Here is a 17,474-nt window from a genome sequence, read left to right on the forward strand (position 1 = left end):
TTACTCCTTTACTGTTTTGTTTTATTATTAACATTTCTGTGGGTTTTCTTGTTTGCTCATTATAAAGTTTTATTTCAACAAGGAGAAAGAATGCTTTAGGATGAATAAAAAAAGGAACAGAAGTCCATTCAAAAAGAAAAATTATTATTATTATTTTTTATATAAGTAGTATATTTGTTGTTGGTGTTTTTGTTAAAGTAATTAAGGAGAGAGAAACAAATTATAATTTCTTTATGATTTAAATGATAGTGTGTGGGTGTGTGTTTTTATGTTGAGAGTACGTGTTTTCGTATGAGTGTTTGGTGTGTGTGTATGTATGTGGAGGGAGGTTGTTATTTGAATATATTTTCAGTTTTTTTATTTCTTTTTTGTTTTTCATTTTACCCTTTAACGGTAAATTAGGAAGTTCCATTCACTAAAGTTTCCTTTTTATCCTGTGTATGCTGCTGTTGCGACTGCTGTGGCTGTTGTTGTGGTGGTTGCTTTTGTTGTTGATGATCATTTGCATGATTTTGTTGTTGTTGTTGATTGCGATTTTTATTATTACGTCTGGCTTTTGGCGGTTGATTGTGTTGTGGCTGCTGCTGCTGTTGCTGCTGTGATGCCACAAAACCCTGCTGTTGTTCACCTTTGTTTTGTGCAACACTATTGGCTTCTTTATTGTTGCTGCTATTGTTGTTATTATTATTGTTTAGACTCTGTTTTGATCTATCGCTAGCATTACCAGAAGAACCAACAACACCACCAACAGCACCGCCACTGCTACCGCCGCCGCCTACACCACTATTTTTATCAGCATTATGTTGTGGCGGTTTACTATTTTGCTGGGATTTGTTAGTGGCCACTCCACCATTTGCTGTAATATTAAATGAAACCAATTATAAGTTTTTATATTTTTAAATGACTAATTTGTCAAAGAAAATCATTTGTAATTATGTATGTCATGATTTATGTAAATAATTATAATTATTATAATTAAATTGTGCAAATTTGTTTAATGAAAATTAAGCACAAGCTAATTTCTGTATTTATTTCAAATTTAAGCTTTTAATAAAATTTATTAACAATTTCATGTTATTTCTTTTTAATTCATAATTGTTACTATGCAACACAATATTAATATAATAATTAAATTAATAAACTTATAAATCGAATCATGACATCATACTCACTATTATGAGAGGCGTTGCTTTTTTGCCTTCTACGTCTTCGAGAGCTGCCTTCATATGATGAATTACTTTCAGCTAAAAGTATAAAAAATCAAACAAAAACATTTAAAATTTTGTAGTTAAAAAAGAGTATTCTACCGCGGTGGGGAATCATCACTTTGTAGACTGACTAGTCTATAGTTGGTCTAGTTTAGTAAAATGTAGTCTAGTTTAGTATAAATATAATAGACTATATTTACTACAGTTTAATCTGTAGTCAAGTCTACTATTTAATGAAGAGTCTGGTCTATAGTATACTCAAGACTCCATAGTCAAGTCTATAGTCAAGACTAGACAATAGACAAGACTATTTTTAAATCTATAGTCAAGACTACAATCTAGTCTGAAGTCAATATTATAGTCAAGACTTTAATCTATTCTATAGTTCAGATTAGACTATAGACTAAACTTTAGACTAGACTATAGACTTTAGATTAGACAACAGATTTGAATATAAAGTTTAGTCTATAGTCTAGTCTGAAATATAGAATAGAATTAGTCCAGTCTATAGTCTAGTCTATAGTCTAGTCTATAGTCTAGTCTATAATCTAGTCTGTAGTCTAGTCTATAGACTAGACTATTGACTAGACTAAACTATAGACTAGACTATATACTAGACTATAGACTAGACTTTATACTAGACTATAGACTAGATTATAGACTAGACTTTAGACTAGACTAGACTTTAGACTAGACAATAGACTAGACTATAGACTGTACTATAGACTAGACTATAGACTGGACTATAGTCTAGACTATAGACTGGACTATAGTCAAGGCTACAGTCTAGTCTTTAGTCAGGACTATAGTCTATTCTTTAATCAGGACTATAGTCTAGTCTATAGTCGGAACTATAATCTATTCTATACAATAACCTATAGTAGAGCTTATCGTCAGGTCTATTGTCGAGACTATAATCTATTCTATAGTTGAGATTAAAACCTAGTCTATAGTTAATACTACATTATACTCTCTACTCTATAATCCAACTTTATTCTCGATTATAATCGAGATTGTAATAATAGATTTAAAAATATAAAATAAAATTACTACCTCTTTCCACGCTGCTTTGCTCACGAACTTCCTGTACATTATCATTATGACTATAGTACTGATGATCCCTGCCATTTTGTTCGCTATTGCGATTATTACGCCTTTGGCCACCACGACGTTCGCCACGATAACCACCGCCGCCGCCAGCACTGCTACGATCATTGCGATCATAACGATGATCACCGCGGGAATTATAATCATCATCGTCACCACGACGACCTATGAAAAAAAAACAAATATTTTATTATTTTCTATCTTTCAAAAAATAAAAATTGTAAAAAAAAACTAAAAATACCTTGATTATAACGTTGATTACCACCACCGCCGCCACCACCACCATTACCACCGCCGCCGCGTCCTCGTCCTCTGCCACGTGGACCACCACGACTTGAGCGTACCGATTCAATATCACTGCTATAACCGCGTTCAGAACGACGTGATGAAGGAAAATTTTGCACAGAACCCATTGATGACTCCTGTATGGCTCGCAGTTGTTGATCGATTTCTAATTTTTCTTGGCGCAATTGTTCCACTTCCTAAAACGAAGAATTGTCTTTAGAATGATATGATTTAAGATTTTGTAATAAATCGAAAATACCTTTAAATGAGCCAAGTGATATTCCAATAATACTTTGGCATTTGAAATACTTTCAACGGTACCAATGAACACAAATGGCACATGTCCTGGCTCGCGTAATATACTAACATCGGGTTCATCATCGCCAGCGATCTAAAATTATTATTGTGAGAAATTGAATTGAATTTCAAACCAATTCCGTTTATAAGTTCTGAATAATTACCACCTTAATTCGAAAAACACCACTCTTATCGACAATCTCTTGTATAATACGACCATTTTTGCCAATAACCTTACCAACCAATTCTCTGGGAACCTGAAAGAATTCCTCAGCGTATTCTAGCATAGCTCTTGCTCTCTGTACCGCTTCCTTTGATTCGCCGGTTATTTTAAAAGTACACGATTTCTCTTCCAATTCAATATTAGTAACACCGTCGAGTAGACGGGCTGCTTGTATGTTGGCACCATGTGAACCAATTGCTAAACCCATTAAATCTTCACGTACATGAAATTCATCAGTATATCTATAAGTATAAACAAAAATGGTGGGGGTGTTGTGCGCGTTTTAAAATTGAGAGTGAATAGTTAGTTTAATTGTTTGGAAGTTGTGAATTTTTATGAAAAATATTTTTTTTATTAATTTTTATATATTAAAGTATACACCGACTTTTGATACACTCACCCACGGTTAAGTAGTTTAGTTGATTCCAATTGACGTGCAGCCTCTTCAGTACGTTTTAAAAGCATAACCTTTTAGCAGAGCAAATATGTAAATGAAAATCAATGTTTTAGTAATAAAATTAATTTAAGAAATAATACAATAATAATTATAATCAGAAATTAGATTTTTCACTATAAATGTTTATTTTCCCTATTGAGTACAACATTACATGAAAAATTTGAAGCAGAGCAAGTATGTAAATGAAAATCAATGTTTTAGTAATAAAATTAATTTAAGAAATAATACAATAATAATTATAATCAGAAATTAGATTTTTCACTACAAATGTTTATTTTCCCTATTGAGTACAACATTACATGAAAAATTTGAAATAAATCAAACTTAACATTTTATTAGAGAATTGAAATTTCACTCAAAACTTGAAAGATTTTTAGAGTAAATCGAAGTTTTACAAAACAAATTTAAACTTGACTATAATTGCAAAATTTTACTAAAAACTCTAAAAGATTGAAATTAGACTTAAATTTTAAAATTTCTTTGAATTACAAAGAATGATGAAAAATATAAAATTTCAATAAAAATTTATCAAAAAATTCAAACTTCACTAGAAACTTGAATTCATACGGGCTCTAAATACTTAATTTTATGTGCCTGGGTTCAATATTATAGAAAATACGAAAAGTACCTTTTGTATAGCGAAAAAGTACCAAAAAGACCCCTTTTTATGGGTTCTTACCTAATCCGGGCTCTACATACTTAATTTAATGTTTTGAGGTTCAATATTAAAGAAAATTCATAAAGTACCTTTTTAAAAACAAATAAGTACCAAAAAGTCCCCTTTTATGTGTTCTCCCCTAAACCGGGTTTTACATACATAATTTCATGTACCTTTTGAAAAACGAAAAAGTACCAAAAAGTTCCCTTTTATGGGTTTTCACTTAAGCTTAATTTCATTAACACTTCAACACATTAGTGCAGCACTCACTCTGCTACTCTTGCTCTGCCTTTGCTCTGCATTGTTTTTATAAACAATCATACAATAACAAAATTTACCTTATGATTATGTATTTTGTTTTTTTTTTTTTTTTTTAATTTCTGTTTGAGCATTTATAAAAGTCGGATTTCACCGATATCTGAGGTTCTCTAAAAACTGATATCAACAAACATACAGATAGACGGATATGGCTTAATCGACTCCGCTATCTATGAGGATCCAGAATATATACTTTATATGGAAACATATTATAGAAATTACAAACGGAATGACAAACTGAACTCACGAAGGTGAAGGATATAAAAACAAAATACCCAACGCAATAAGCATACAAACGAAATACCCAAAAAATAACAACAAACATTTTAGGGTCGGAAAGTTATATTGTGAAAGTTACAAACGAAATAACAGACTTATATATGGATATAAAAGGATTGTAAACTTCACAAGAGTTAAGAAATTTCATAAACTAGTATTTAAAAAGAATCGAAATTTAGCTTCAAAATTTAGAAAAATTCATAGAAATTTTACTAAAATTACGAAATTTCACTAAAAATAGCAAAAAAAAAAAAAAAAAAAATAGAATTATTAAAAATCACAAAAAAAGAAAAATTCCATCAAAAATTCGTAATATTTTCAAAACAATATGAAATTTTACTAGAATTATGAAATTTTTTTCTAAAAAAAAAACGAAATTTATTAAAAATATTTAAACTTCAAAATCAAAATTTCACTAAAAATTCAAAATTCTAATGAAATTCAAAATTTTATAATATTTTTTTTTACAATATTTTAAAGATTCATTATGAATTAAATTTTTTTTTAGATTGAAAGAGCCCATTATGTAAAGGGCTCAACACCAGCTTGCTGACACAATAATTTGATTGTGCTTTCATCCTCGAACCATACATGGACACCAGCATGCTTGTACAATATTTAAATTTTTGGAAATTTTGTTATGTAAAGATCGTTGCGAACATTACAAAGAACTGACTGACCTATTTTGTTTACCGCAAGCAATGAAACTGACCCGTGAGCATATTTGATATCACACAATCAGTTGGCACAATCGCACCACAATCCCATAAACTTTCAATCGGCCTGTGCACTTGATTGTGCCATCATGCTGGTGTTGTTAATTGGGCCCTTAATATTCTTTAAAAATTTCTCTATTAGTCAAGACATCAAGCTATTCTATAGGATAGATGGGGACTAGTCTATAACAAAACAATAATCAAACTTTTGAAGATCGAATTGTACAGAAAAAAGTACAATTCTATCAATTTTGCTAACACTCATACCAGTTATATAATATTAAAAAAATTCATTAAAAATCTAAATACATCTTTCTCATTTTCCCTAAAACCTCAAATTCATTTATCATGTCAAACACACTCAATGAATACAATAAAATAATAAAAATAACAAAAAATGAAACTCACTTTTTGTGATAAATTACGAAAATGCATATCTTTAAGCATACTGGCGCGTTTATTAGTCACATCCCATTTGGAAATCACAACTAAAGCATTCAAATCAGGACTATAAACACAAACGCCAGCGTTTATGGTACGTTGAAATTCCTTATGAATGCCATCTTTTTGTGCTCTACATTTAATTAAATAGAAAGAAAGAAATAAAAAACAAATTAAATAAATTTCACTATAAAAATCTATTAATCATTTTAATTTTGGGTACTTACTCAGCACGCAATTCCTCGGGTACGGGTATCGTAAATTGAAAGAAAGTTTTTGGCGTAATTGGCGGATTGAGATTTTTTGCACGTAAACGTTTAAGTTCTACAATTTCAGTGTAGGGTGTCTCAAAGCCAATATAAGCCACAGCACAAATTTCAGCCTTTAACATTTTAATTGAAGCAGTCCACCAGCCGCACACTTCACGCTCTGTCGAACGGGTGAATACTTCAACTTCCATGCCTTCTTCAAAAGTAGGTGGCTCGGGTTGTTCATCCGGTGGAAAGCGTACATTTGCAAAGGGATATTTTTGAACTTCTGGACAGCTGTTTAAAGGAAACAGACAAAAATATACACAAGATTAAAAATGCAATAAAGAAGAGTGTTAATAAAACACATTTAATTGGTATAAATTAATAAAAAAAAGTTAAAGAACTTGACGAAATCTCGGGCGGCTGTCACAACAACGAAAAGAAAAAAAAAACAACAAAAAAGAAATATGTACAAAGACAAAAAAACATAAATCTTAAAGACAGGTGTTTTAGCATTCCTCTATAGCTAAACTGAAATAGCGTCATTAACATACAAACAAATGTACATTACTATAAATGTTTTTACGTATGAATATATATGTATAAATGCATGTAGTATGTGGGGCTAACATGATGCATCCCATAACCCATTCACACTCTCTCTAGTCATATAAAGATTTATTTACAAGAATTCACTTGTGATGTATACATGTGAATTTAGACATTGAGTATTTTTCGTTTTTAATGCTATAAACAAAATTTTAGAGCAACTAAAATAGATGGATCGTGCTGGTGAGGTAGTCGCTAATGGCATAAAGCCAAAAATGTTTCAGTTTTTATTTCTGTTGCTAATTTTTTATTTTTTGCTTAAGTATATTGACAACATTTTAATAGCGTAGCGTTGAAAAAAAATAATGTTTCAAGCAAACAGCCTAAACTAAGAATATGCGGAAATCTTATTTTATTATTTGAAAACAAAAAAACACAAATACAAAATAAATTTGTATTAAATATATAAACGTTTACTTTTATTTTTAAAACAAGACTTTTGATTATGCATTAAATACTACTATTATTATTAATTTAATTTTAGTTGTTGTGTTATAGTTTAAGAATTTTATCTACTAAATTTATTTAGCAATTTATTAAGACAATTACTACTTGCTACTGAGAAGTCTATGGCGCCATAAATACACACAGAAACTTAAACGTTTTTTAACACCCCGAGAGAGACAGTACAAACAATTTTCAATATTGCTGTATTTTTATCGCTGTGTAAAAACAAATGCAAGTATACAGTTCTGCATTCGTATACAAACAATTATTTTGGGATTTTTTATTTAAAGATAAAAATTATAACTTTTGAGTATTTGTAAATGAAATTGAAATTAAATAAAAAAAATTATACAAAGGTGACCAAATTGATTATAAGTATGTAATATGTTCTTATTAGGGTTCTATAGTTGAAACGAAAAAAAAGTAGTCAAAAAACTTTTTGACTATTTTCGACTTTTTTCCGACTATTTTTTACTTTTTTCGAGTTTTTCCGACTATTTTAGAGTTTTTGACGTTTTTTCCACTTGTTTTAAAATTTTCGACTATTTTTGACTTGTTTCTACAATTTTCGAGTTTTCGACTTTTACCGACTTTTTTTACTTTTTTCGTCTTTTCGACTTTTTCCGACTTTTTTCGACTTTTCGACTTATTGACCTTTTTCGACTTTTATCGACTTTCAGACTTTTCGACATTTTTCACAGACGATAGTCGAGTTATCGACTTTTTTGGAACAAAATAGTCGACTTCGACTTTTTTCGACAAAAAGTCGATTGCTCGATTATTCGAAAGTCGATTTATAGAACCCTAGTTCTTATGTAAAATTAGACTTGTTATTTATAATATTGCACAAAATATTAAGATCTTTGCAAGTTTGGAAGAAATAGAATATGGGAATTGTAACGTAGTCCTTATTCCAATTGCTTTCTACTTAATTGCGTTAGATCGATGTTTACGAGCTTTTTCTGGAACTTAGGTGTGATTTTTTTCTTCCAAGCTGCAGTTGCTACCGATCAAACTAGTAAATTAGTTTTAATTTAACTCTTTAGGACTGACGTGGATTTTTTTATAAATATTTTACTGACTTGGTGTCTGATAGACACCATTTTACAGAAGCTTATATACAAGATATCTTTTTGAAACCTATTTTTGTTTATTTTGGTGCCTGTCAGACTATATGTCAGTCCCAGAGGGTAAAAATTGTTCTTATTTCCTTCTGCAATTTTTCATTTTGTTACAAAAAAATTAAGGCAATATAAACCTTTAAATTCAATATTTTTTTGCAAATACCATTTACAACAGGATGACATAAACCCAATGTCTGATAAGGATATCATGCTGTTCCTTTGACAGTTATTGAAAATTATTTACTCACTTTCCAAAATAAACGTTTCCCAAATTTTTATATGAATTCAGTGTTATTCATGCAAAATTTGAGGATTTTTAGAAATACTAATTTTGTATTTAATTCACGAAGGAGGTATCACGCCCTCTATTGCTTGCCGCCCATTTCTAATTCAAATATTAGTTGGTTAGTTAGTTAATTAGTTACGGCTTATTGTGCTCTCATTAAATAGTGAAGCAGTTAGGAATCGAATCCACACCTCTGGTCTACCAGACAAGAACACTAACAACTAACCCACCACAACTAAATATCTTCTGAGCCGCAGCTAAGTAGGCTGATATCGGTTTTCACTGTCCATTGTAAATTTGGTAACAATGCTAGACGCATTGGTCTCCCGTTCAACGATTACTGTAGTAGTTTTTTTTTATTACTCATCTTCTCTGCGATTGTCCGGCTTTGGCGGAGAACCGTTCTCGATCGCTTGGATCGGCCTATTTTGGTATTCTATCCGAATTTTAGAACGTCTTCTAGAGTTCATAAATTTGTCAAAATGGATGTGAAACTACTACTCATACTATTCATCCACGGCAGCTGGCCTGGGTTTTCCTCATTTCTCAACAAACTTACTACCATCCTCTCATTCTCTATCTTTGTTCTTCACTCTTTCCCTATCTCTCTTTTCTTACAGGTATTTTAACGAAGGGATCAACATGAACCCAAGTAAAGCCGAAATCGTCTACCTGTGATAACCTAACCTAACCCACCAGAGGCCACATCTTAAATAATAAAATTGACAGTAAAAGACATTGTCTTCTATAGTATGCCATTTTTTATATAAAAATTAACATAAAATCATTCCTAGAATTGTTAATATTAACAATTCTGGGAATATTTTCGAAAATTGTATAAATTTTTAAAATGTTAATATTTTTCACAATCTAATTACCAATCTCTATTGGTCACTCTAATAATTTCTTTCTAAAATCAAAAGAAAAAAAACATTCCAATTATGAAAACATAAATAAATAAAATGGAAACTAGGCATGACAAGAGACAAACAACAAACATCCTAAAAAGAAAATTAATTTTATATTACGCCTAACACTTGGCGTTATTAAATTAAAATTTTTGAAATATGAGTGCTATAATCAAGAGAGTCAGACGTGGCGGCCTTAATAAATTAAAATTATGCATCCTCCGTGTACAAAAGTAGAAACTAAATTTATAGTTATGGAGAAAGAAATAGCATAATAAATTTTATTCTAACTTATTCATATACATTATATATTTTATAGAAAATCGATTTTGTTTTAATTAATGTGGGAAATTAAAAATATGTTTATGGAATTTCTTCAAGAGTTTATAGAATTTGTTTTTGTTATAAAAAGTAATTTGTTAATTGAGAAAGTTGTAATTATTATTTTGTTTGAGGGTTTGATAAAATTAATAGCTTTGTTTCAGAACTTTTCTAGCTAAAAAGAATTAATTTTTGTATGTACTTGTAAAAAGTATAATTTCTCAATTTTGTTCTCTTTTACAATTTCTGGTATAAAACTGCAAACATGACAAGTAAAGGAACACAGCTAATTTATTTTGAAATTTAAAAATGATTCTCTAATTCCTCATATTTATAGTCAAATGTTTATTTATTAGGGATTTAAAAAACAAAATTAATCGGAGTTTAAGAAAGACTTCGAAGTAAATCCTCAGATTTCTTGTTGTAACAGATTGGCTGAGACTGGATGTTCTTCCCTGGGGAAAAAACTTTTGGTTGATACAGCTGTTTTTTAGTTGACAATCTTTGGCCGATTGAGAATCGGATCGATCCGAAGCGGAGACCAATTATCGTGGGATTTGCCATTGTTATAGATTGATTTTCAAAAATTTTAAACACACAGCATAGGGTCTTAGGATACATAGCCAAAGATCGACAGCAAAGCAATAATAAAACTATTGGTTTAGCCAGAATCTTGCTAAAGAAACGAAGAAGACACCAGGAAGTGGGAGAAGATTTAAATTGCTACTAATGTTCGACTTTTATAGGGTATGGCTATTCAGAATGCAATCTAGATCGGTGACTCTGCAGATCCCGGCAAATGTGCTATTTCTACAAGATTAGATTATAAATCAATTGTATGAAATCGTTTTTGTTGTAACAGGTTGGTTGTCACTGTATGTTTTTCACTGGTGAAAAAACTTCCGGTTAATATAGCTGTTGCTGAGTTGACAATCTTTGGCCGATTGAGAATCGGGTCGTTCCAGAGCGGAGATCCAATTGTCTGGGGAACGATTGCAGAAGTGAAGTTGATCACTAGAACGTAATACAAGTATAATGTGGATTTTGACTACTTCCATTAGGGCCATGCGGAAGCAGTAAGCTTGTTTTAAGCCGCAGGGTTTCCTCGACTATATGCGGTGCTTGACCTCAATTTTTCGACATGTATGTACATGTGGTATTGTGCGAATACAGAAGTTAAAACAAGATCTTTGCAATATCATTTGTATTTTTTATAATTTTAACTTTAAGTTATAAGTAAGAAAACATAATTAACAAATACAATAAGTTAATGTTTTCGAAAGAACAAAAACTTAATATTTTCAGTGAATTGCAATTTTTTGATTTGTTTTGTCAATATTATTATTGTTTTAAATGTTTATTTAAATTTTTTCATTTTACAAAACTATTATTTGCAAAAAACAGCTGTTTATTGTTTATGTATTTAAGGTAAAAGTTGGCAATACTAACCAAATTAACTGTACTTAAATCCATAACTGAAAAATACAATTATCGGTTAAACACCGCCTAAATTTGTTCCGAGTTTAATGTTACAGCAAATTAAGCCTAGTTTAAATGAGTAGAAAAAAACCCGCCCTTATTCTGTTAGATTAAAGGTCGTGAGTTCGTTTCCAGCCTGTGAGAGCGCAAAACCGGAACGATAATAGCCTTGTTGCATTTCTGTTATTTGGAGGTAACAAACATAAAACCTCCTTTCAAACTAACTACAAAAATATAGCTATGATCGTTATGTAGACTATACACAATCGTAAGGCATTGAAGCGAAGTGGAATTGTTTTTCCTAAAATTCCATTTTTATTGGAATACATAGTCAGATACTAAAAGCACTATTTTGGGCAATTGGACATGAGCAATAATTGATCAAGGATCAACTTAATATTTGCTGAAAAATTAACTAATAACATTTGATATAAAGCTACGTTCACACCTATCAAAAATATTTGAGAAAGAATCAAATTTTGATTTCCTTTAAATTATATTTATTTTCACAAAACCATTATATATCTAACGACATCATATTAGAATGTCTTTATTATTTGCAATTACAAAGATCATACAGAATCAAAAATTTATTTTACAAAAAGTGGTGGTTACGTCTTTTTTGTCAAATATTTGATAGGTTTGAACCTTTAGAAATATGTAAAACTAAAAATAAATTATAATAGATTCTATTGTTAAAATTTCTTATTACAGCATAAAATCGACCTACATAATTTCTTATTTTTGTGTTATGGTTGACTAGAGATTAGAACTCTATTTAAAACTTAACTTATTAAATAAACAATAAAATGAAAAAAAAAAAAATCACAAACTTACCCATCAACTTCACAATAGACACCATCGTCATAAACAGCTGTAACCATACCCTGAAAAATAGTATGAAATAAAAGAAAAACAAATTTAAAAATTTAATGAAAAACGAATAAACAGACAAAAATATTGAATATCTAAGAAGGAAAGAAAAATAAACATTAGAATGAAAATATATTCATTATTTATAATTGAAATATAGATAATGAGTAACATTATGTGTTAAATAGACTGCACATACAGAAACATGACAAAATTATAATTATAATTTCATTTCTTATTAAAAATCAAAATAGAAAACTAGAAAAATATTATGTGATCTCAAAAACAAAAAAAAAAAATGAATGAGGTACAATTCACTATTAATAGAAGTCATGTGCATTATTGAATACTCATTAAATATCATACAAATTACACATTTTTGTGTGTATTTTTTGTCAAGAATATTTTATTTTTACAATTTGTTTATTTGTTTGTTTCTTTTATAGCAATACTTATTGATTGTTTAATTTTTTATTTTCTTTTTGCTAAGATTTTCTTCATTGAAAGCGAAAATCAATGCAAAAATATTGAAATAAAACACAACGAATGTTGCAATTAAAAATAAACAAAAACCAATAAATTAAAATAAAATAAAATTGTTAATTGGATACGTGTGTGATTGGTTGGTTGGAGTGTTTTGTTAGTTTGTCTATTGTATTGTAGTTTTCTTTAGTTTATTTTTGTATATTAGTTGTTGTTGAAAACTAATGTGCAGCCTAAAATTGTAAATTAGTTTAGAATCTAAAAATAAGACACATCAAAGATAGACAAACAGACAAGAGGAGTAAAATAAGTTTTTAATAAAAAAAATACACAATGATAAACAAAAACCGCAAAATGCTAAAACTAATGAAAAATCTAATTGAGAGAAATAGAGAAAAAATATAAAAACAGCTGAAAGGTTACAAATAGAATACGCAAAGTTCATAATAGCATACATGAGTGACGGCGACAGAGCAGTCGCTTGCGATTTAGCAATGATGACATACAATTACAGAGTCGTAGAAAATGAAAAGGGTTTAATATTGTGGGTGGTAACTTCGATATTGAAATTTTTTCGCATTTAGATATTTTAGTCGTTAATTTCGGTTGCCTTCGAAAGCTTTTATTTGCCCCAGTTTTTAGTTTCTTTCTATTATATTCAATGACGGCCTTCAAATATGCGTTAAACTGGATGAAGTTCAATACGTAGGTAATAATCTAAAATAATCTATAAAAAATATAGTCGAACTCTTTTTTGTGTTAGACTTGTCTGACTTTACACAGACATCACACGTGTTGATTTGCCATATTATCTACTATAGACACAATTCGTTAGGTCGACACTTTGATCCATATATGTAGGTGTCATAATGGGACTGCTTCTAAACTTGTAATAGTTGGGCACAAATCTTAATATATTTCTATATCTGCTGATATAGACAATTGAATATTTTGGGCATGAAAAGGACAAACTTAAATTATAAATAAGAAATCTCTAACACTCTTTATTTAGTAAAACTGAACTGAACTAGAACTGTACTAATACTGAATTAGAGCTGAACTAGAACTGAACTAGAACAGAACTAGAACTGAACTAGAACTGAACTAGAACTGAACTAGAACTGAACTAGAACTGAACTAGAACTGAACTAGAACTGAACTAGAACTGAACTAGAACTGAACTAGAACTGAACTAGAACTGAACTAGAACTGAACTAGAACTGAACTAGAACTGAACTAGAACTGAACTAGAACTGAACTAGAACTGAACTAGAACAGAACTAAAACTGAACTAGAACTGAACTACAAATGAACTAGAACTGAATTAGAACTGAACTAGAACTGAACTAGAACTGAACTAGAACTGAACTAGAACTGAACTAGAACTGAACTAGAACTAAACTAGAACTAAACTAGAACTGAACTAGAACTGAGCTAGAACTGAACTAAAGAACTGAACTAAAGAACTGAACTAAATGAAACTAAAACTGAACAATCACATCAAAAAGACTTATATCAACACTATGTAAACCCCTCTTTAAAAGTTTCAGTTACGAACCTGTTCTAAAACCAAAATCTAACAACTAACGCAGACGTTAGCAGACTAACGTATTTGTGTGTAAAGACAACAATAAAAATTACCACCACCCCACCAGAAAAATAAATTAAAATAAAATTGTAAAAAATATATACATAGTATAATATTAAAAAAAAAATAAAGCTAGCACTAAACAAGTACACAAAACTTACCTTATAGTAGGCGCCATTATCGAGTCGAACTTCGACCAATAAATCATCCATATTGATTTGGATGGATAAAACAATAAAAAACCCAACGAAAGGAGTTTTAGTGGATAATGATGATGCTTCTGCCGATAACTAAAACAATTTGGATTCACGTACTATAAGTTGACGACGACGTCGATAATGATGATAATTGTTTAAAATTAAAAACGCAAGAGGTAGAAAAGGTTGGTTGTGTGATGATGATCTTGATGATGACAGACAGAGTGTTGTAAAAATGACTTCAACAATGTTGGTTGCTTGTGGTTGGTGCTCACAATGAAGATAATATTTTGATCTTTCGTTGTAGTAAAATACTCTCAAAAATCAAAATCCAAAACAAAAAGTTAAACTATAATTTGAGGTTATAACGTTTGTTCTAATGTAACAATATTATTACGGAAATCCCCCGATTTCGTTTTGATTTTTATTTTTTTTAACCAAAAAGCGAATAATGAATGGATGGACGATAAAATAAATAAATTTATATTTATTGTTTATTTATTTATTTTTTGAACGATTTAGCTGAGTATAGTGATTGTTAGTTGGTGGTAATAATGTTTTGAAACAAAATCCACTAGATGTTTGTTGTTATTGTTTAGTTGTTTTCTTTTTTTTTATTTCAGTTGGAGTGGTGGAGTAGAGAGATTTTTTGTTGTAAGATTGGGTTCAGTCTTTTATTGTGGTCGTAGAAAATAAATATTTTGTCTGCTCTTTTTTGCTCGATGAAGATGATGATTTGGTTGCTAGTGCTGGCTGCTGCTTGTAGTTTTTTATTTTTTTTTTTGGAGTTCCCTTTTTCACTTAGTTGTTGGTTTTTCTTTTGTTTTTGCAGTAAATTCTTTATTTACTGCTGCTAAAATGAAAGGATAATTTGAAAAAATATTGTAAATTATAAACATTATTTTATTACTTTTGCTTGTTAATTTATTTTTATGTCTAAAATTTTAATGAAAAACCTAATCTGCAGATTACGCGCTGCTCTGCTAACGTTCACGTTAATGAATGGTGTTGTCAATTGACTTTTTTAAATACAAATTGGAAATAATGCATAAAAAGAAAAACTTATATAATTATAATTTTTAAATGGTAAGATGAACTAATTTAGAATTTAAAATTATATTGAGAAAAAGTTTTAATTTGGAAAACAAGGCATCAGAAGTTAAGATGATTAGAAGCAGTAATGCGAAGATCGCACTTAAAAGGAGATTCTTTTGAAGTGCCACACAAAACCATAACTTCTGCTTATTGCTAAGAAACGTAACACTAAAATCGAAATTCTAAGAAATAATCATTAGAAAGTGATTTTTGAGGACACAAATTTAGTAAAATATAATGGAACAATATGCAACATGCTAAAATAAACAAGTTTGTCTAAAACATTTAAAAATAAATCCACAAGAAAAACGCCAAAATGATGATTTCACGTCAAAGTCGGCAGCGCTGCTAGTATCTAGTATTTTTTACTCATCTCTAATTTCTCTCTTTTTTACTATTTTTTTCCTTTTACATTCACTCTCATTTATTACTTCATTCCAATTGGTATTTTTGCTTTAGTTTTTAAATTCTTATTTGTCTTTGGTTTTTTTTTTTTGCAAATTCTTTAGTTTTTTCCAAAAAAAGCAAAAAAAAAACGCCGCTACATTTCACAAGTTTCTTTTAAAACAAGCAAAAAAGCAAAATTTATTTTTATGTCAAAATTCTATTTCAGTATTTACGTCAATAGATAGAATTTGTTTGCATCACTTCCACTTTGATTTTTATGTTAAAAAAAGCACTCAACAAAATAAACGAATATTCTTGAATTATCAATTTTTTCATATTTTTTTTCTTGTATTTTTTGTAATTTAGAAAGAGTCTTTCAACTCTTTTATAATTCTTTTTCTTTCCCTTTTATTATTCCTCAACGTTTATTTTCATTCGCCGCCCAAGGCTTGTTCTTCTTGTCGTTCCGCCGTCTTTTTTTTCCCAACAGAAGTAGAAGAAAAAATTCTCATTTGCAAAATTTTTTCTTTAATTTTTTAGCATTAAATATTTGTAATTTTGTTAAGAATTTATGCACTCACTATTAGCTGTTAGTTTATCTATGGAATTTCGTTTATTTTATTCAATTTATTTGCTTAAAATTTGTGTAAAAACGTATTTTTTATTCGCGTTGCAGTTTTTCTCACTTCCCTGCTTGAAAAAATTCACGTACTTCACATTTATGGTTACAGTGATACCAAGTTTTGAAATTTTTAAACAAACTTGGCACACCTTTTTCATTAAATTCTGATTTTTTTTTTTCTCAACCAAGTAATTTTTGCTGAGTTCGACACACAAATATGTATATTCCTTATGGTAAGGATTTTGTTGAAATACCCCGTCAGCATGTTGACTACAAAGCTTAAATAAAAAATTAAATGTATCAATAAAATTGATGATATTTAAAAAACTCATTTTTTTGTGGTATTATTTCAGTATATTGCCAGTCATTTAAGTATTAGCAAAAATTTTTTGTTATATATAAATGTTCACGAAAATTAATTAAACCAATATAATTTATTAAGCTAAGCTGTCAGATCTAAAATAAAATTGCTAAAGCTACCGTATACACGATTGACGGATCTTACAATGTTTTCCCACAATTTTTTAGAAAATATCAACAACAGTAATAACATACAATTTTTGTCTTGCAATGTTGCCAAAAAAAAACATTGTAAAACAATGCTTTTCTGAATTCTATCCATCTGACAATATAACATATGCAATTGTCTTAACTGACAATTTTAAGTATATATAATATTTTGCCTTAATTTAGCAATAACAAGTTTTGCAATATTAAACAATTCATTATATTGATACAATGTAATAAAAATCACTAAAACGACAAAAATTTTCTTTTTTACTCTTTGTGTTTGAAACTGGCAATGCTGTAATAAA

At 29.4% G+C, this 17,474-nt stretch overlaps 1 protein-coding gene across 3 annotated transcripts; it reads right to left on the reverse strand.

Annotated features, from left to right (window-relative positions):
- LOC111686955 (synaptic functional regulator FMR1) lies at positions 1-16,773 on the reverse strand. 3 transcript variants are annotated; one of them, XM_023449349.2, is made up of 12 exons: positions 16,619-16,773; positions 14,520-15,405; positions 12,252-12,301; positions 6,217-6,534; positions 5,957-6,122; positions 3,521-3,588; positions 3,062-3,362; positions 2,860-2,991; positions 2,557-2,797; positions 2,262-2,480; positions 1,173-1,244; positions 1-856 (listed from the first exon to the last, which is right to left on the reverse strand). In XM_023449349.2, exons 2-12 carry the CDS (start codon positions 14,568-14,570, stop codon positions 399-401), a joined length of 2,076 nt encoding a protein of 691 aa, XP_023305117.2. In that variant the 5' UTR covers positions 14,571-15,405; positions 16,619-16,773; the 3' UTR covers positions 1-398. The 3 variants fall into 3 exon arrangements, with proteins under 3 accessions (XP_023305117.2, XP_023305119.2, XP_023305116.2); XM_023449351.2 differs by having other exon boundaries at positions 3,065-3,362; positions 14,520-15,408; positions 16,619-16,772; XM_023449348.2 differs by having other exon boundaries at positions 14,520-15,408; positions 16,619-16,772.
- Positions 16,774-17,474: the final 701 nt, after the last annotated feature.

The sequence above is a fragment of the Lucilia cuprina genome, chromosome 4, assembly GCF_022045245.1.
Source record: "Lucilia cuprina isolate Lc7/37 chromosome 4, ASM2204524v1, whole genome shotgun sequence".
In the NCBI taxonomy this organism is placed as follows: Eukaryota; Metazoa; Arthropoda; class Insecta; order Diptera; family Calliphoridae; genus Lucilia; species Lucilia cuprina.

Excerpts from the sequence above, each read along its gene's own strand:
- LOC111686955 (XM_023449349.2), bottom strand. The coding sequence starts at position 14,570 with ATGGATGATTTATTGGTCGAAGTTCGACTCGATAATGGCGCCTACTAT. Across the intron at positions 6,123-6,216 it reads CCCGAGGAATTGCGTGCTGA|AGCACAAAAAGATGGCATTC; the intron begins GTAAGTACCCAA and ends AATTAAATGTAG. Across the intron at positions 3,589-5,956 it reads TTCGTAATTTATCACAAAAA|GTTATGCTTTTAAAACGTAC; the intron begins GTGAGTTTCATT and ends CTCTGCTAAAAG.